General features: G+C 40.0%; 1 protein-coding gene across 2 annotated transcripts in view; it reads left to right on the top strand.

Annotated features, from left to right (window-relative positions):
- LOC125406427 (mitochondrial adenyl nucleotide antiporter SLC25A24-like) overlaps positions 1–20932 on the top strand; it is a 56237-nt gene that overhangs the window by 17661 nt on the left and 17644 nt on the right. For both annotated transcript variants that reach the window (XM_048443412.3, XM_085677809.2), the window contains exons 3-4: positions 2999–3086; positions 9245–9356. In XM_048443412.3, the coding sequence (XP_048299369.3) occupies positions 2999–3086; positions 9245–9356 (200 nt within the window). The remainder of the gene's footprint in view (positions 1–2998; positions 3087–9244; positions 9357–20932) is intronic.

The following is a 20932-nucleotide window of genomic DNA, read 5'->3' as shown; positions in this document are numbered from 1 at the left end:
AGGCTATAGGCAAGCTTGTAGGGCATTTTCTTAATCAATGATGGGAGAGGGCCTGTGGTGCCTTCCCTGCGCTGGTGGTCCTGGTTGTATAAGGAAGCAGCTGAGCACGGAGAACAAGCTAGGAAGCAACATCCCTCTCTGGCCTCCACATCAGCTCTTGGCTCCAGGTTCCTGCCCTGTTTGAGTTCCTGCCCCACTGCTTTTGATGATGAACTGTTACAGGGAACTGTGGGTGGAAGCAACCCTTTCCTTCCGGAGTTGGTTTTTGATCACGGTGCTTCATTATAGCAATAGTAACCCTAGTGAGGATGGTGGTTTACGTAGCAGATTATCAATTTAAAAAATTTAACAGATGAGCATAGCATTTGCAATTTGTTAAGTAAGGATTAGAGCTTATCATTTGAAGAAACTTCGGTTTGTATGCCAGTAAAATGCCTTGTTTGGGTCTTGGGAAATTTGATTCTTATGAAGAAAAATTGAGACTCTGTATGAAAAATGTCTTTGTTTGTGGATTAAGTAATACCTCACATGTATATAGTTTCTCATGCAAATATAGTTTCTTATACAAATGAAAAGTACGAGTGGTAGCACTTTTTGCTGTGTGAGAATGTTCTTGTATACTATTAAATTTGTCACTTGTATTGGTTTAGTAAAATGATGATTGGCCAGTAGCCAGGCAGGAAGTATAGGTGGAACATCAGACTATGAGAATTTTGGGAAGAGGACAGGCAGAGGCAGTTACCAGCCAGACACAAATGAAGCAAGATGAGAATGCCTTACTGAAGAAAAGGTATCAAGCAACATGGCATAGGCAAGACAACATAGACAAGAATTATGGGTTAATTTAAGTTGTAAGAGCTAGTTAATAATGAACCTGAGCTAGTAGGTCAAACAGTTTATAATTAATATATGTCTCTGCGTGTTTCTTTGGGACTGAATGGCTGTGGGACCGGGGTGGGAAGGGGCAGAAACTTGTGTCTACACATTTTGATGTATTTTTTTTAACCAGGTAACACTAAAGTTGATACAAAGAACAATACATATATTCAAGAATTATCAGGGCCAGTGAGATGGCCCCATGAGAAAGGTGCTTGCTGTACAAACCTGACAACCTGGATTTGACCCCTGATCCCACAGTAGAAGAAGAGAACTGATTCTTGAAAGTTGTTTTTTGGTCTCCACATACATGCAGTGGCACTTGGACATGCCTATGAACCTCAACAATGACCAATGTGGCACCATAGCCCTAAGAGTGCACTAGTGACACACAGGCCTTGGCAGTAACCAACAGCTCTCTTATTGGACATAAGGCCCACTCAACACAAGGGAGATCATGGCTGGTACTGGGACCCTAGCCAACTACACAGGGTTAGTGAAGTCATGAATCTTGGAGAACCTGCAACTGCTGCTTACTAAACCAGCATGATCCCTAACTACATTATAAATATTTGTCCTTATACTCACAGAGAAGTGTAGTCTTCATTCCTTATCAAGGAAATTTCTCTTTGCAACAGATGGAGACCATTACCGATCAAAATGGAGAGTTGTGGAGCCAAGTCCCAAGTGATATCATCTACAAAACAGCTCCTGCACCTAAGGTCCAGGGATCATTGCTGAATCAGAGGGGGCAGAAAGCTACACCCATGAAGTCTCCACATGGCTGCCTAAACAAGACCTGAGCAAGGACGACAGCAGATGTATACTGATGTGGAAGGAGGAAAGCTCAAGAAACTTCTACCTTAGACAAAGAGCAACAGGCAACTAAGGAATTCTGAGAGCTAGACAAATAGTCTTCCCCAGAGAAGGGCATACCAAATGGTTATCCAGGAACAAATGGTTAGCCTTAAAACATACACACACAGGTAACACTATGTGAACTAATCAGGCTATATTTATATATTTAAGAATACATGCATATATAAATTTATAGAAATACATACATATATATTTATCATAACAATTAAAAAGAGGCTATATATTTGTGAGAAAGCAGGGAGGGTATATGGGAAAGGTTGGAGGGAAGAAAAGGAAGGGAGAAATGATATAATTACATTGCAATATTAAAATAGAAAACGATATAAAAAAGTAAAAGAATCTGATTTTACTTTGGAAAATAATATGTCTTATATTTGTGTTTTATAGTTTGAGGAGAATATGGAATTTTTAATTTTCCCTTCACAACTACTAGCAATGTGAAAATGAACTGCATAGTAGGCATATTGTATACACATACACACATGCACACACACACACAAACACACATGACACACATACATATACCTTGGTAAAACCAACAGCTCTCTTATTGGACATAAGGCCTGTTTAACAAGAGGGACAATTTAAATTACATATATATGTATACATATATACACTTATTTATGTACTTAATTACATATTATATATAACTAAATTATACATATATACATATACATACATATGGTATTTGAGTTATTTAGCACAGTACATGTTTCTGTTGAAAGAACTTGGTTCTATAAGGATCTTTTAAAGCTTACTTTATAAATAATTCTTTATTCTTGTCCCCTGAGTCAGGTCTTCAGCAACAACTTTTCTGCCCTTTATTTCAGTTCAAATAGGTGTGAGAGTCAAATGTGTTATGATATGTAGTCTTTGGGGCAGATGTGGTTTGGTGTTTAGAGTAACGTACTGTGCCTGTGATGTGTGATGCCTGTGTGATGTCTGCGCCATGAGCTAGTATGACATTTATGACTATAAATGCTTTCTTCCTGAAACATGAATGTTCACACTTAATGAGACAAATCACCAAGTAGAACTTATCTTGTCTCAATTTAAAGAGACTATTTTTTACCAAATGTAAACTTGGTGCCAACCTTTTGGAGTTTTTAGACTTCGAGTTAAGGGTTTGCGAGTGAAGACCCACTAAACTCAGGCTTCTAAATCAAAAACAGTTGCATTCTAAGCGTATTTTGTTTTTGTCATCTTTTCAGATACTTAACTTGGTATTTCTCACTTTTTAAAGGAGTGATAGATGCTTCAGAAGTAGTTGCTGCTGTGAAGTCATTGGGAATCCGCATCTCTCTCTCTCAGGCAAAGGACATCCTGAAAAGGTCAGCCTGCGCTCCCATTCTTCGTTAGTTTTGTGTTTTGTGTCTTATGCAGGAAACTAATTGCTATACATGTGACATTTCAAGCTCCTTCTCTCATTTTATAGGGACAGTTTAAAATTTATGAGATGATTGAACATGTATTTCTTTAGTCTGTTAGTGTGGTATATTGTTTAGTTTTCTCTACGTTAATTCATCTGCATTCATTCTTGTGGTAAACACATTGAATTTTTCTCCTGGGGCCTATGGGGGGTACCCCAGTTGTCAGGGAGTCTATGGAGGATACCCCAGTTGGCAGGGGCTCTATGGAGGATACCCCAGTTGGAAAGTGCTTATTATGAAGCACGAGACTTGAGTTTGATCCCGAGCATCCACACAAAGTCTAGGTATGGTGACATGTTTGCGAGTGTGGAGACAGATTAATTTCTGTACCTATTAGCCATCCAGCCCAGCCTAGCCAACAAGTCCCATGTCCTGGTGTGTGTGTGTGTGTGTGTGTGTGTGTGTGTGTGTACTTGACAACAGCTAAAGTTATCTGGGAAGAGGAGCCTCAACTGAGAAAATACCTCCATCAGTTGCCTATAGGTAGGTCCCTGGGGACATTTTCTTGATTAATGATTAACAAGGGAAGGTTCAGCCTACTCAGGGGTTACCACCCCTGGGCAAGGTGGTTCTGGGTTGTGTAAGAAACCAATGATCAAACCATGGTTTGTAGGTCAGTAAGCCAGTAAGCAGCGTTCCTCCATGGCCTCTGCTTCAGTTCCTCCCTCCAAGTTTCTGTCCTTGAGTTGAGTTCCCTAAATGATGGACTATGAACTGTACTGTGAAATGACCCCTTTCTCCTCAAGTTGCTTTTGGTCATGGCCTCATAACAGCAATAGAAACCAAACCAAGATGCCCCAGATCTCAGGGAGGGATCCTATCTTAAAAAAACAAAAACAAACAAACAAACAAAAAACAAAAAAAAATGCCAATGAAGTAGATGACTCCTGAGGAATGACATCAGAATGACATCCCCCGGCCTTCAGATGCACATGAATTTAATGCTCTCTCTCTCTCTCTCTCTGTCTCTCTCTGTCTCTCTTTCACACACACACTTTTGATGCATGAAATCTGCTAAAATTTGTTCATAATTTTTGCAATTGTTTTCATAAGAGAGATAGACCAGATCAGCCTTTCTTTGCTGACTCTCTTAATTTTGCCTTTTTAGGTAATATTGTCTGGCATGCGTTGGGGGTGTTTCTGTCCAGCATGAAATAGAATTGGATTACGTCCTAGTTATCTTTCCTGTTGCTGTGAGACAAAAGCTCCGTAAAGGACAGCTGTTTTATCTGACTTAGGATTCCAGCAGCCAGTCCCATTATATCCACAGTCAGGAGCAGAGAGCCAGGAGCTAATTCGTGCACGCTTGTACTCAGCTCTCGGATCACTTGCCCAAGAATGGAGCTGCTCACAATGGGCAGGTCTTCCCACTTCAATTAGCATAGTCAGGATAATCCCTCACAGACTTCTCAGAGGCTAACCTTATCCCAGACAGTTCCTCACAGGTGTGCCCGGAGGCTGGTCTCCTCAGTGTTCAGTTGGCAATTAGTAGTAATCATTACGGTTATTTATTTCTTGAAGAATTAGAAGAACTTACACAAAACTAGTTGAGCTTTGTGTTTTCTATGTGGGAGGATTCTAATTAAATGTCATTAACATTTACAGAACCAGTCATACTTTTTAGTCCTTCTTCAGTCAGTTTTAAAAGTTGTGTTTTTAAAGCCGTATCTCTGTGTGTGTCCTGTGAAAATCAATGTACGAATTCAGCCCAATACCTGTGAAAAATACCTAACACCATTTTCCATAGGGAAAAAAAAAACATTTTAAAGTTTATGTAGAAGCACAAAAGACCCTGGGTAGTCAAAGCAATACTGAGCAAAAGGAACAGTGCTGGAGGTATCACTGTACCTAATTTCAAGTTATACTACAGAGCCATAGTAATAAAAACAACATGACACTGACACAAAAACAGACAGGGAGATCAACAAGATAGAACAGAGGACCCAGATAAAAGTCCAGGCAGCTACAACCTTCCTTCCTTCCTTCCTTCCTTCCTTCCTTCCTTCCTTCCTTCCTTCCTTCCTTCCTTCCTTTCTTTCCTTTTTGACAAAGAAGCCAAAAGTACACATTGGAGAGAAGACAACCTGTTAGGGTATTGGGAAAACTGGATGTGCTGAGAATGAAACCAGTTCCTTCTCTCTCACTCTGCACAATAATTAATTCCAAGTGGGCTAAAGACTGCTGGAGGAGAAAGCAGGGAAAGCACTCCAGGATAGAGGTGTAGGTAAAGACGTAAATGGGACTCCAGTTGCTCAGTAAGTAAGGGCAGCCATCTTCAAATGAGACCACATGTAATGAAAAGGCAAGGAGAAGAGATGAGCCAGTGGAGGGTTGGAGAAAGTCTTTGCCAACTGTACTCCAACAGAGCATTAAGATTCAAAAATGTATAGAGTCCAAACCATTAGACAATAAAACAAAGAACCCAATCAAACACTGTCTGTGGAGTTGGGGAGATGGCTCAGTGGGGACGGTGCCTGCTGCATGGGCACCAAGCTCTGCCCTCAGAACTCGTGTAAGGCTAGCAGAATGGCTCATGCCTGTAATCCAGTAGCAGGGTAGAAACAGTTAGCTCTTGGGTATTTGCTACCCACAATCTAGCTGAGACACTGAGCTTCAGGGTTAGAGTCTGTCTCAAAACATAAGCTGGAGGATGGATTGAGGAAAGGCATTCTAGGTCAACTGTAGGTCTCCACACATGCCTGCACAGAAGAGCGCACCTGCACACTCACACATATGCTTGTGAGATCACAGGCCTTCTGGTGAAGTTGCTGCTGTTTTGCTAAATGTGTATGATGTGTCTATCAGATTGCCTTCTAGGTAACTGGTCTATGTCTAGCAAAGGGTTACTATTTCTGTCAGCTTTTGCCAGAGAAGCTTTCTCATTGCAGTGGTCAGAGGTAACTATCAAAATGCTAGGAATAAATGAGTTTTGGGTGCTCAGCCATAATTGGGGCATCAATATCACCCCCTAAAAGGCCCAGGGAACATCACGATAGAAGAAGAATGTAAGAGCTGGAGGAAGATGGGGGAGAAGTTGTGTGGAACATGACTTAGGGCGTGGTGTGGTCTGCACTCCTAACTTAGAGCACCTGTGATTCCCTACAAGATCTCACCATTTTAGGCTCATCAGGATCCCACCCCTGAGGGCTTATATGTAGTTTCTGGTTGACAGGGGAGGGGAAGACCTTTTCTTCAGTGGTACAGCACCTGGTAAGGTGCCCATGCTCGATTAAACAAATCCTCACCCATGTTCCTGTAAGCAAACCTAACCAAGCACATTAAGTCTCTCTCTGTCTCTCTGTCTCTCTGTCTCTGTCTGTCTCTCTCTCTCTCTCTCTCACACACACACACACATACACACGCGCGCACACACACACAGACACACACACGCACGAATACTACACACATGACATGGATGTGTAAGTTCCTCATTGGGAGGAAATCAGGAAGTTGGGGGGGGGACAAGAAAATAAAAAGGGGAAGTGAATTATGGTTCAAAGACATGTAGATATATGTAAATTTTGTAATAAAACCCATTATTATGAATAATTAATGTACCAACAATAAATATATAAGAAGTATATAAATAAATAATATTTCCAGGAATTTATTAGTTTCACCTAAGTTTTCAAATATATTGACATGTTTGTTCACCATCTTCTTTTTTTTCAACAACTGGGATTTTATTGATTGAGGAGAATTGCACAGACATTTCAGTTCTTAACACATGAGACCCAACTCTGAAGGCATATGCTATGTTGAAGAGCCATGTGTGTTTCTTTATGGACAGTTCAGTGGTGCTCCAGCTTCAAATGTAAGACTTCCCATAACCAGGCAAATGCTCAGCACCTTCATTTCTACCAACTTGCAGTTTTATATTATATCTGGCACACATTCAAAAATCTCCATCTGTCAGAGCACATTATTACAACAGTTGGGAAAATGAACTGCCATTTCCAGAGGTGCTATGACCCTGACTGGGCCGGGAGTGAGCAGTGGATTTCTAGTAAACAGTTCTGCTAGAAATGTGAGACCAGATGTAACTGAAACTATCTTAGGCATAAACGCACAACTGAAACTCCCAACTGCAGTTTAGTATGCTTGCCATTGTAGGATGTAAAGCTAGCCCCTCCGTGGGATGTTAACTGTCCCTGAGACTGTCACAGCCTCTCCTGATTCAGTACCCCGCCCTCTTCTGTTGTAGCAAAAAAAAAAAAAAAAAAAAAAAACCAAAACAAAAAAACCCATGAATGATTTCACCTCATAAAAAAAATCATTTATGCTCACAAAAATGGGATGTGGTGGATCTCTCCCCTCCCATTTAAAAATGTTTCTAGAGCTTCTAAAAAACTCACATTTACTGAATAGTTGATAAAACTATTCTTCTGGATTGTACAAGAAGGGAGATGGGAATCACTGCCAGGCACAATGGGTGGTCAGCTGGACGTGACTTCTTTCTCTTCTCCTTCAGAGGCTGGACTCTGGTTTCCCGTGTCACATTTTCTGCAGCCAGATCTGTAGTTTGCTGGTCAGCCACTGCAGCCTGTTTGTCCTTTGCTCCCTCTTCCTTTTGTTTGCACTTTCTGGGTCTGGTGATTTCTCCTCCAGCAGAAACCTTTTTCTGTTTTGGGTCCTCCCTTAGGTCCACCAGTGGTTTTGCCTGATAGCCTGGCAGAGCAGCCATTGGGCTCCACCTTTGCTGCCGTGTCTGTGTGTGCTATGCTAAACTTCCTCTTGGTCATCTGGCGGCACTAGGTGGGAGGCACATGTGATGCTGAGCCTGCCATAGAGTACGCTGCTAGCTGCCACCACAGCAGCTGTGGGAGCTGTTTATTGTATTTTTATAATCTGTTTGCTTTCTCCATATTGATAGTTATGTTCTTCTTATTTAGCCACAAAGTTCATGTGTGTCTTTTAAAAAAAGTTTCACTAGATTTCCTTATTTTATTTAGATTTTTACGATTTTAGTTGTATGTTTATATGTATGTATGTATGTGGATGCACATGTGGCATCTGTACATGTGGAGGTCCAAAGGAAACCTGCAGGAGTCTCTGTTGTATTTATGAGCTGTCACATGCATTCTTTTGCTTACCATTATACGTTAAATTTGCTTCAAGTAGTGTATGTGCTTTTTATTTGTGGTTTTCATTGTTAGTACAAATTGCTGCATTATATAATTAGTTCATCAATTTCCAGATTTCTGTTATAGTAAGAATAGTTTTTGGTTTCGGTGGTAGCACCAGGTATTGCACCTGTGACCTCACACATGTTGGGCAAGCTCTCTCCCACTGAACGATACCAGGAACAGAAGTGCTATTGCAGGTGCCTTTTGTATGTTCTTCAGGAGCTGGTGTGCCAGCTGGCGTTCTCATTCTTCCCTTCTTTCTGAGATAGCGCAGCCACAGACTTTCCAGCAAGCACACAACCCTGAGCACTTTTCTTTTGCTTTGTCCTTTTGGTTTGTTTGTTTGAGATGAGGTCTGTGTAGCCAGCCTGTCCTGGAACTCACTTTGTAGCTCAGAATGGCCCTTGAAACCATTGCTCTGTCTCAGCCTCAAGAACGCTGGAACTGCCAATAGGAGCCACCACAGTCATTTTATGGGCAGGCCGATGGAGTCATCTGAAAACTGCCATAATCAAGAGAAGCTTACAGAAGAATGATAACTTAATAGAGTGTTATATCTCAGTGTGATACTGAGGCTAAAAGAACATTAGTTTAAAATGAAGGACATCTGAATAAAGTGTAAAATGTAGTTATGAATATTATGCCAGCCGTTAGCCATGAGTTGTAACAAACTGCAATCGTGTAAGATGTAGTTAATAGGAGAGCATAGGTGTGGGGATGTATGGGAGCTGTCTATATTATCTTCTCAATTTCTCTTTAGGTTTAACATTGCTCTAAAAGACAGTCTATTCCTTAAAAAGGGAAAAAGAAAACGCGGTGACATTGATAGAATCCCAAGGAATGACTTCAATAACAAACACCCCAGGAGCACTGAGTCCTGTGAGTAGCGGTGCTGCTGGAAGCCTTCTAAACCCATTTAAAATTGTGTTTCAGCATGGACAGCGACGGGTCAATGACAATAGACTGGGATGAATGGAGAGACTACTTCTTCTTCCACCCTGCAAAAAATATCAGCGAGATCATTCGTTTCTGGAAGCATTCCACTGTAAGGCTACTCTGTTTTATTGTTTTTATTTTTGTTTAAATGTGGTAGCAGTAAATATCATTACATAATCCCTGTGATAGTTTTAGTCTCAATGACTAAAGATGTGTTATTTACTTTTAATAGTATTCTACTCATTTATTAAGGGACGTTAATATTTTATATGCAAACACAGAAGCCATAATTTGCTTGTGTTAAAATAGTGTTAATACGTGTAGTTGTTTTGTCCTAGAAAAGGAAAAAAAATCTATTTTCCTTTCTTTTTACACAGGTTTCATATGCTCAAGTGGGTGTTTTGACATGGGGAATATAAAATTACATATTAAGATTTCAGAATTTAGAGTAGAAAAAGGATCAAATATACTAGCTATCTGCTCTTTTAATTATTTATTTATTTTTTTTAAAAAGAAAACAAACTCTTTTTTCATTTTACATACCAATCCCAGTTCCCACTGGAATTCCCTCCTCCCATTCCCTCCACTTCCCCAACCCACCCCATCCACTCCTCAGAGAGGGTAAGGTATATTGTTTTGGGGAAGGTCCAAAGCCTTCCCTAAAGGTATCCATCCAAAGAGAATGGGTTCCCAGTACAAGCAGTAGGGGTAAATCCTATTGCTGCTGCTAATGTTCCTGGAGTCTTCCCAGCTCTACAACTGTCACCCACATTCAGAGGGACTAGCTTGGTTCTATGCTGGTTCCTTCCCTGTCCAGCTGGAGTTGGTGGGCTCCCATTAGCTCAGGTAAACTGTTTCAGTTGATGAACCCTTCATGGTCTTGATCTCTTTGCTCATATTCTTACTCCTCACTCTTTTCAGCTGAACCTTGGGAGCTCAGCCCAGTGCTCCGCTGTGGGTTTCTGCCTCTGTTTCCATCAGCTGCTGGATAAAGGTTCTATGGTGATATTTAAGATAGTCATCAATCTGCTTACAGGGCAAGGCCAGTTTGGGCACTCTCTCCTCTATTGCTTAGGGTCTTATCTGGGATCATCCTGGTGGATTCCTGGAAATTTCTTTAGTGTCAGGTTTCTTGCTAGCCCCACAATGACTCCATCAGTCAAAATATCTCTTTAGTTGCTCTCATCTCTGTTCTTTCTCCATACTAATTTCTAGAGTGTGTACAAGTTTGCATTCCCACAAACAATGGTGGAGTGTTCCCCTTACTCCACATTCTCTCCAGCATATGCTAACACTGGTGTTTTTGATCTTAGCCATTCTGACTGGTGCAAGATGGTATCTCAGAGTCATTTTGATTTGCATTTCCCTGATGGCTAAGGATAGTTGAACATTCCCTTAAGTGTCTTTCAGTTATTTGAGATTTTTCTATTGGGAATTCTCTGATTAGTTCTGTACCCCATCTTTTAATTGGATTATTCGATCTGAGATTGCAAGGAGTAAAGGAAATCCTATATTTAAAGACTTTTAAGTTTTTTAGATGTAAGGTGGGGGAGTTAAAATACTGCACCCACAACACACAGTTCTCATCAGTGTTCTGTCTTCCCTCCATAGACAATCCACAAGAAGTTAAGACCATTAGCTCTGGAGTCAGAATGCCCACGTCTGAACCCATGTCTCACACTCACTCACTATATAACTTCCTCTGTACCTCAGTTTCTTCCATTAGACAGTAGAGATAGGGGCATGAGTTTTCAGAGTTCAGTTAGTCCATTAGTCAATGTATTTAAAACAAACTAAGAACAGATGTATTCAGTAAACATATGTTATGTTAGGCACTTGGTTTCATCTGTGTTCCTGAATGTTTGGACATATGTGAGAAAATGTAACATCATTTCTGGTCTGGTTTTAATTTAGATAGTATTGTGATAACACATCTCATTTCTTACTTTTTGACTGGTCCTTCCATGTTCACTTAATTTATCTCCTGTATCTATTACCCAGGATTTTTACTACATCTTTATTTTATTAAGAATAGGTTTTTTCATACAATATATTCTTTCTTTAAAATTGTTTTTATTGAGCTATATATTTTCTCCACTTCCTCTCCCCTCACCCATTTCTACCCTCTCCCATGATCCCCATGATCCCAATTTACTCAGAAGATTTTGTCTTTTTCTATTTCCAAGTAGTTTAGATCCATGTCATGTAATATATTCTGACTACAGTTTCTACTCCCCCAACTCCTCCCAGTTCCTTCCTATCCCTCTCCCCTCTAAAGTCATACTTTTTCTATCTTTCCTTAGAAAATGTGTGTCTAAAGAATAATAAGATAAAATAAAAGCAAATCAAAATAGGACTATACAAACAGAAAAAAAGAGTTAAAGAAAAAACATGAGAAGCACATATAGATACAGACACACACATGTTCACAGACACAGGAATCCCATAAAAACACAAAACCAGAAGCCATAATGTATTCTCAAAGGATCAGTAGGTTAAAAATGCCCTGACACACAACATTATGAGACAAAGAACTTCCTAAGATGCCACTGAGTTCATTTTGTGTTGACCGTCTACTGCTGGGCATTAGGCCTGTTTTCCCAGCTATCTCTGTTGAAAAAACTAATTTGCCCTTGGCAAGTAGTTAATTGGAGTTACTTCTGGGTTAGGGATGAGGGCATGTGTCCACTTCTTATCTGGTACAGACCCACACAGGCCTTGTGCATACTGCCTCAGTCTCTGTGAGTTAATGTGTATATTGGTCCTGCTGTGTTTAGAAGGCCTTGTTTCCTTGGTGTCCTCCATCTTCTTTGGCTGTCATACTCTGTACTTCCTCTGAGCCCTGAGTGGCACACTGTCTGGTTGTGGGGTCTCTGTATTTGCTTCCAACTGCTGCAAGAGGAAGCTTCTCTGATAATGGCAAGGCAAGGTACTGATCTATGAGTATAGCAGAATGTTGTTAGGAGTCATTGTTACTTTCCTTTTGTAGAATAGTCGTATTTATTTTTAACTAGATGCCTGGCCTCTGTCTAGTCTCATGTTCTTGACCGCCCAAACAGTGTTGGATATGAGCTCCATCTCAGGAAGTGGGCCGTAAGTCAAATCAGACCTTCGTTGGTTTCTCTCACAAGCTTTGTACCACCGTTTCACTAGGGTATTTTGCAGGTAAGTCATTATTGAAGATTGAAGGTTTCCCTGATTTCTCTTTCAGTCAGTTTGTCATGTGTATATAGGAAGGATACTGATTTTTATGTGGTAATTTTACATTCTGCTACTTTGCTGAAAGTATTTATCAGCTGTAGGAATTTCCTAGTAGATTTTTAAGGGTCATTTGTGTGTACTACCATATTATCTGTAATCATAGATACTTTGACATCTTCCTTTTCTGTTTCTATCCTCTTGATCTCCTTTAGTTGTCTTATTTCTCTGGCTAAGACTTTAAGAACTGTATTAGATAGGTATGCAGAGAGTGGAAGACCTTGTCTTGTTCCTGATTTAAGTGAAAATGCTTTGATTTTTTTCCCAAGTAGATTGATGTTGCCTATGAACTTGCTGTAAACTGCCTTTATTTTGTTTATGTATGTTCCTTGTATCTCTAATCTCTCTAGGACTTTTATCATGAAGGAGTATCAAATTTTGTTAAAGGCCTTTTCTGCATCTAGAGATGATCATGTGGTTTTTGTCTTTCAGTCAGTTTATATAGTGGATTATATTTATTGATTTGTATATGTTAAGCAATTCTTGTATCTCTGGGATTAAGCCTACTTGATTACAGTGGATGATCTTTTTCATAAATTCTTAGAGTTTGCAAGTATTTTATTGAGAATTTTTGCATCTGTGTTCATAAAGGAAATTGATCTGCAATTCTCTTTCTTTGTTGGGTCTTTATGTGATGATGTTGGTATCAGGGTAATTGTGTCCTTGTAAAAAAGAATTGGGCAATGTTCCTTTTGTTTCTGTTTTGTGGAATGAATTGAGGAGCACTAGTGTTAATTCTTCTTTGAAGGTCTGGTAGAATTCTTTACTGAAACCTTTTGGCCTTGGGCTTGGGCTTTTTTTTCGGCGGGGAGGGGGGAGACTTTAAAGTGCTGCTTCTACTTCATTAGGAATTAGAAGTCTGTTTAAATTGCTTATCTGATCTTGATTTAACTTTGGTAGGTAGTCTATATGGAGAAAATTACCCATTTCTTTTAGGTTTTCCAACTTTGTCAAGCACAGGTTTTTAAAGTATGTCCTTGTGACTCTTTGGATTTCCTCAGTGTGCTGACTAGTTTTATGTCAACTTGACACAAGCTAATGACTGATCTGAGAGGAGAAAATCTCAGTTAAGAAAATGTCTCCTTGGCACTGCTGAGGAGTTCTACCCAGAGAGAACCTTCATATGGCGATGGATGGAGATAGAGACAGAGACACATATTGGAACACTGGACTTAACTCCCTAGGTCCAAATGAGAAGCAGAGGGAGGGAGATCGTGAGCAAGGAAAGCAAAATCAGACGGGGCCTTCATCCGACGATGGATGGCGATAGAGACGGAGACCCACATTGGAGCACTACAAGTCAGGACCGCGAAGGGTGCATTCACCCACTGATACAAGGGGACTGATCGAATGAGAGCTCACCAAGGCCAGCTGGACTGGGACTGAACAAGCATGTGATCAAACCGGATTCTCTGAATGTGGCTGACATGAGGGCTGACTGAGCCCCCAAGGTCCAAATGAAGACTGAGAAGCCATTGACAATGGCACTGGGTCTTGTTTCGTCTGCATGGACTGGCTTTTTGGGATCCTGGCCTGGCCTGTTTGGATGCTCACCTTCCTGGACCCGGAGGGAGGGGGGAGGAACTTGGATTCCCCACAGGACAGGAAACCCTGACTGCTCTTGGGAATGGTGAGGGAGGAAGGGAGGGAGTGGTGGGAGCGGGAGGGTATTGGGAGGAGGGGAGGAAGTGGAAAGAGTGTTTTCGGATACTTGAATAAACAAAAAAACAAAAAAACAAAACAAAACAAAACAAAAAAAACAAAAAAAGAAAGAAAATGTCTCCTTAAGTTCAGGCTGCAGGCAAGCCTGTAGGATATTTTCTTAGTGACTAAAGGAGGAGGGCCCGGCCCATTGTGGGTGGTACCATCTGGGCTGGTGGTCCAGGGTTCTATAAGAACGAAGGTTGAGCGAGCCATCTGCTGAGCACGCCAGTAAACAGTGCTCCTCCATGGCCTCTGCATTAGCTCTTAGCTCCAGGTTCCTGTTTTGCATGAGTTTCTGTCCTTACTGCTTTTAATGATGAACTGTTACATGGAACTCTGAGCAAAATAAACTCTTTGCTCCCCAAGTTTCTTTTGCTCATGGTATTTCATCAAAGCTATAATAATCCTAACCAAGAAACTGAGTGTTATGCTCCCCTTTCATCTCTAATTCTGCTAATTTGGTTCTTCTTACTCTGCCTTTTAGATAATTTAGATAAAAATTTCTCAATATTATTGATTCTTCTCAAAGGACTTACTCTTTGGTTCATTGATTATTTGTCTTTTGTTTATATTTTATTGATTTTATCCACAAGTTTGATTATTTCTTGTTGTCTACTCCTTTTAGGTGTTATTTCCTCTTTTTGTTCTAGAGCTTTCAGGTATATATATTGCTTTGTTGAAACGCCATGACCAAAACATCTTGGGGAGGAAAAGATTTATTTGGCTTACTCTTCCATATCTCTGTTCATTATTGGAGAAAGTCAAAACAGAAACTCAAATAGGGCAGGAACCTGGAGGCAGGACCTGATGTAGAGCCAATGGAAGGATGCTGCTTACTGGCTTACTCTCCATGGCTTGCTCAGCCTGCATGCTTATAGAACCCAGGATCACTAGTCCAGGGTAGCATCACCTACAATAGTTTGAGCCCTCCCCCATCAATCACCAATTAAGGAAGTATAGACAGGCTTGTATGCAGCCTGATCTTATGGGGTTATTTTTCAATTGAGGCTCCTCATCTCTGATGACTATATACCTTGTGTCAAGTTGACATAAAACTAGCCAGCATAGGCATGTTGTAGTTTCATTTTTATTCAATTCTAAAAAGTCTTTAATTCCTTAATTACTGCTTTGATCCATTTTTCATTCAGCACTGACATGTTCAGTTTCTGTAAGTTTTCTGTTGTTTCTGCTGGTGATATCCAGCTTTAATTCATGGTAGTCACAATTCTGTTGACACTTGCTTTGTGTTTGATCAGTTTTGGAGGAAGTTCCGAGAGGGGCTGAGAAAAAGGTGTATTTTTTTGTATGTGGCTGAAATATGTAAATATCTGTTAGATCTCTTTGGTTTATGATGTCATTTAGTCCAGAATTTCTCTGTTTAGTTTTTGTCTGGACGACTTGTCTGCTGGTGAGAGTGGAGTATCAAATCCACCCATTACCATTATGTGAGTGTCAGAATGTGATTTAAACTGTAGTACCATTTCTTTTATGAACTCAGGTGTCCTTGCGTTTCATGCATAGATGTTAAGAATTTCAATGTTCTCTTGGTGTACTTGCCTTTGAATATGTAGCGTCCTTCCCTATCTTGCCTGATTAGTTTTGAAGTCTATTGTTGTTATATTTTCTTTTCCTCTAGCTCCATGTTGGAATGCCAAAATGTTGTTGGTTTTTTTAAAAATATTTTTATGGTTTATTTAACTTTATTTTATGTTCATTGGTGTGAAGGTGTCAGATTCCCTGCAACTGGATCTTCAGACAGTTGTGAACTGCCATGTGGGTGCTGGGAATTGAACCCGGGTCCTCTGGAAGAGCAGTCAGTACTCTTAACCTCTGAGCCATCTCTCCAGCCCCTGTTGTTGGTTTTTACTCTTTTGGATTTTTATGAGGTCTGCCATCCAGCTCCCAAATAAATCACACATGCACATGAAGTCTTATTTTTTCTTATAAATACCTGGCCTTAGCTTCGTTGTAGGAGGTCACTTGTTTGTTTCCTGGCTACCCGGCAACTCAGACCTGAAATAATCACACAGAAACTATATTATTTAAATAACTGCTTGGCCCATTAGCTCTAGCTTCTTATTTGCTCTTAATTTAACTCATCTCCATTAATCTGTGCATCACCATGAGGTTACGGCCTACCAGCAGAGTGTCAGCATGTCTGTCTCTGGCAGCAGCTCCATGGCTTCTTCCTGACTACGCATCCTTTCTCCCAGCATTCAGTTTAGTTTTCCCCACCTAGCTAAGTTTTACCCTATCAACAGGCCAAGGCAGTTTCTTTATCCACCAATGGTATTCACAGCATACAAAAGGGAATCCCACATCATAGCTTGACTTGTTTCTAGCCAGTTTTTCTTAAATTAAATTATCCAGCATACCCTTTGCCTCTGGGATTTTTCCTTTTCTTACTTGTGTGTATCTCACTTTCACTCTTCCTCTGTGACTGGCTGTATGGGTAGCTGGCCCCTGCATTTTTCTCTCCTTGTTCTATTTTGCTCCTTCTCTCTCCAAGATTTCTCCTCCAATTTATTATCTCTGCCTGCCAGCCCTGCCTATCCTTTTTCCTGCCTTGCTTATTGACTGTTCAACTCTTTATTAGACCATCAGGTGTTTTAGACAGGCAAAGAATCACAGCTTTACAGAGTAAAACAAATACAACATAAAAGAATGCAACACATCTTTACATCAGTAAACAAATTTTCCAGAGCATAAACAAATGTAACACACTTTAAAATAATATTCTACAACAGTCTATTTTGTCAGATATTAAGATGGTGACACCAGCTTAGGTCATTTGCTTTTTAGATCCATTTGCTTGGAATATATTTTTCTATCATTTTACCCTAAGGTCATGTCCATCCTTGATGCTAAGGTGTATTTCTCGGATGCAGCTGAGGGAGAGATCCTGTTTGCATCTATTCTGTTAGTCTGTGTGCTTTGCTGGGGAATTGAAGCCATTGATGTTGATAGTTATCAACGAGCAGAATTTGTTGATTCCTGCTATTTTGTTGTTATGGTGGGTTTCCCCCTCCTTTTTTAAAAATTTGTTGTTCTGGTATTTTTTATTCCTTGCATTTTCTTGGGTGTGGTCAATCTCTTCAGGTTGAAGTTTTTCTTCAAGCACTTTCTCTAGGGCTGGATTTGTAGGTAGATACTGCTTGAATTTGCATTTACATGGAATTTCTTTCTTTCTCTGTATGTTGTTATTGGAAGTTTTGCTGGGTATAGTATCCTGGTCTGGCATCTATAGTCTCTTAGAGTTTGTAGAACATTTGTCCAAGCCCTTTTGCCTTTAGAGTCTCCATTGAGAGGTCATGTGTTATTTTTCCTTTATGTGTTATTTAGTCTTCTGCTCTTGCAGATTTAATATTCTTTCTTTGTTCTCTACCTTTAGTGTTTTGATTATTATGCATTGTGGGAAATTTCTTTTTAGGTTCAATCTGTTTGATATTCTGTATGTTTTTTGTATCTTAATAGGCACCTCCCCCTTTAGATTAGGGACATTTTCTTCTATCATTTGTTGAAAATATTTTCTGTGCCTTTGACCGGTGTTTATTTTCCTTCCTTTATTCCCATAATTCTTAGATTTGTCCTTTTTATAGTGTTCCAGAGTTCTTGCATGTTTTGTGACTGGACCTTTTAGATTTAACATTTTTTTTTTACCAACATATCAGTTTTTCCTGTTATGTCTTCAATGCCTGAGATTCTCTTTTCTATCTTTTGTATTTTGTTGGTGAGGCTTGCCTCTGGGGTTCCTGTTCGAGTTCCTAAATTTTTCTTTTCCAATTATTCCTTAGTTTGGGTTTTCTTTATTGATTCTATTTCTTACGTGTAAGTATTGAACTATTTTCTTCATTTTATCTCAGTTTATTTGTGTTTTCATAGATTCATTAATGGATGTATTCATATCCTTTTAAAGGACCTCTAACATAGTCATAAAGGTTATTTTGAAGTCCTTGTCTGTGTTTCAGCTATATTGTATTTCTCAGGGCCACTGTGGTAGAGTTGCTGAGCTCTGGTGGAGAGACACTGTCCTGGTTATTACTGATTGTGTTTTTATGTTGGTGTCTAGGAACCTGGATTTGGATAATTGGAACTCTAGGTGCTGTTATCTGCTCTTGTCTTTGCTGGGTGGGTACTTTGCTCCTTGTTTTTTGTTACTTTCTCTCATTCTTAGGAGAGTTTGGTGACTGTGGGTTACCTTGTAGGAAATGCTTATGACATCCTGCCAGGTGTGGCTATTTCTTCATTAGGGCTTCTATGGCTGTGAAGAGACACCATGACCATGGCTACCCTTATAAAGAAAACATTTAATACAGGTGACTCGCTTACAGTTTCAGAGGTTCAGTCCATTACCGTCATGATGCAAACATGGCAACATGCAGGCACGTGGTGCTGGAGCAGTAGCTGAGAGTTCTACATCTTGCAGGCAACAGGAAGTCAACCAACACACTGGGTAGTATCCTGAGCCTAGGAAACCTCAAAGCCTGTCTTCACAGTGACATACTTCCTCTAACAAGGTCATATGCACTCCAACAAAGCTTCTTAATAGAGCCACTTCTTATGAGATTATGGGGGCCAATAAATGTGTTTTTGCATTATGATATGGCTGTAAGTCTTTGGGAGCCAAGGAGTGGAATGTGGTGGTTTGAAAGAAAATGATCCTTAAAGGGAGTGACACTATTGGGAGGTATGACCTTGTTGGAGGAAGTGTGTTCCTGTGGGAGTGGGCTTTGAGGTATCTTTTGCTCAATGTTTGCTCAGTGTGACCTTCAGACCATTTCCTGTTGCCTGTAAGATGTAGGACTCTTAGCAACTTCTCCAGCACCATGTCTACCTGCACATCACCATGTCTCCCCATGATGATAATGGACTGAACTTCTGAACTGTGAGTTACCCCAATTAAATGTTTTATTTTATAAAAGCAATAGAAATCCTAACTAAGACAGGCTACTCGGGGATTTCAGGTAGAATGTGTTCCTAGATATTGGGAGCTGATACTCATTAGAACTGGGGATGGGCTAGAGTGGGAGACTTAAGGCATCCACAGGAGGGAGAGAAGGAAGTGTGCCACCAGGATCTGCATAACCCCCAGGGAGCTGGAGCAGAGAGGGAAGAGAGGTCACAGTGGGTAATCAGCTACAGAGCTGGGGATGAGGCTGGGGATTGGATTTGGAGGAGAGGAGGGAGAGTAAAGATTGCCTTCATACTTCTCTGGTGGGCAGCAGTTCGTCTTTCTCATACAGCAGTGTAGTGATGACGATTTGCGTTTTCTCCAGCCGCAAAAATGCGTCCCTCTCATGTACCTAGAGAGTTTCATGTCAGTTTCTCAGCCACAGGAATTATGTTTCTGTATATTCTCCTAAGGTGTCTGGTTTTTAGTTGATGAAGTTTTGCCATATCATTTCCCAGCAGTTAGGTACTCTACCAACTGATACTTCCAGAAACAACACCGAAAGGTTCCTGTCCTTTATGTATTGTGAAGTTACGCTGCTTGTCACCCACCCAGTTTTCAAACTTTTGCCATCCATTGGGTACAAGGTTTCATCTCATTGCTTCAATGAGTATCGCCTATTCTTCATGAAGTTTGAAAATATTTTCCTAGAAAGATCAGATGTGTTCATACTATTTTGCATGAATGTCTGTTCACAGCCATTGTCTATTTTTGATGAGATTTCTATCTTGTTATTGTTTTTCCATAAGAATTGCATATTTATTGTAGGTATAAATTCTTGAACTTAAGACTTGCAAATTTCTTTCTCTTTTTTTCTCTACTATGCTATTTGTCCATTTGCTTGTCTTCTCCACATTGTTCTTAATTGAATTGGAATCCTTATTTTTTATAACTAAATGCACCAAAAGTCCAATGGGTTTCAAATCCGACATTGTAAAGAATATTTCACTGTTGCTTCATCACGTTTACCTCTCTTGGTCTAGCTCCATCTCTTATGCTTAGGTGTTAGCACTTCTGTAGTTACATTTGTACAAGGCTATGGTATAGGAGTTTCTTCTGTTTATGCATTGCTTTCACTGGTTAATAAATTAAAACAAGTGGGCCCTCTCCCTACAACAATGCTAAGAGAAGACTGCTTTTATATTTTCCTGTATTGAAGAATTTTCTCAACACAACCTAACCAGTCTATGGCTTCCATATTTCTTCTTAATCCAGTACCACTTTGCTCAGATATCAAACTTCCATTGATAACTCAATATTCTCAGAGTTAGTATTGAACTGGTTTTTGATGCTCATGGCTCTATAGTGTCATCAACCTGGTAAAGTAAACCACTCTTTTTACTCCTCATCTTTGTTTTTTTCTTTTTTGTTTTTTTGTTTGTTTTTCGAGACAAGGTTTCTCTGTAGTTTTGGAGCCTGTCCTGGAACTAGCTCTGTAGATCAGGCTGGCCTCAAACTCACAGAGATCCACCTGCCTCTGTCTCTTGAGTGTTGGGTTTAAAGGTGTGCGCCACCACTGGGCCGCATCATATACTTTTAAAAGCCCAATTAACTTGAGTTTTTAATGATGTTTATTTTTCTACATAGATTTTATAATTTCTTAATTCTGGTTATTTTAAAAATAAAAATTGATTGTGATTTTATTTGTCTTTATGTGGTCTGCTGTAACAAATTAACACCGACATGGTAGCTTAAGCAATGTATTTTCATCTCAGCTAGAGCCCTGAGCTAAAGGTGCATAGTCTCATAGTCTTGTTTTTAGCAGACTCTTC

This window comes from Myodes glareolus, chromosome 17, assembly GCF_982192425.1.
Source record: "Myodes glareolus chromosome 17, mMyoGla1.1, whole genome shotgun sequence".
Taxonomy (NCBI): Eukaryota; Metazoa; Chordata; class Mammalia; order Rodentia; family Cricetidae; genus Myodes; species Myodes glareolus.
Note: the sequence above shows the minus strand (reverse complement) of the source record. Positions and strands in the feature narration are given on the sequence as shown.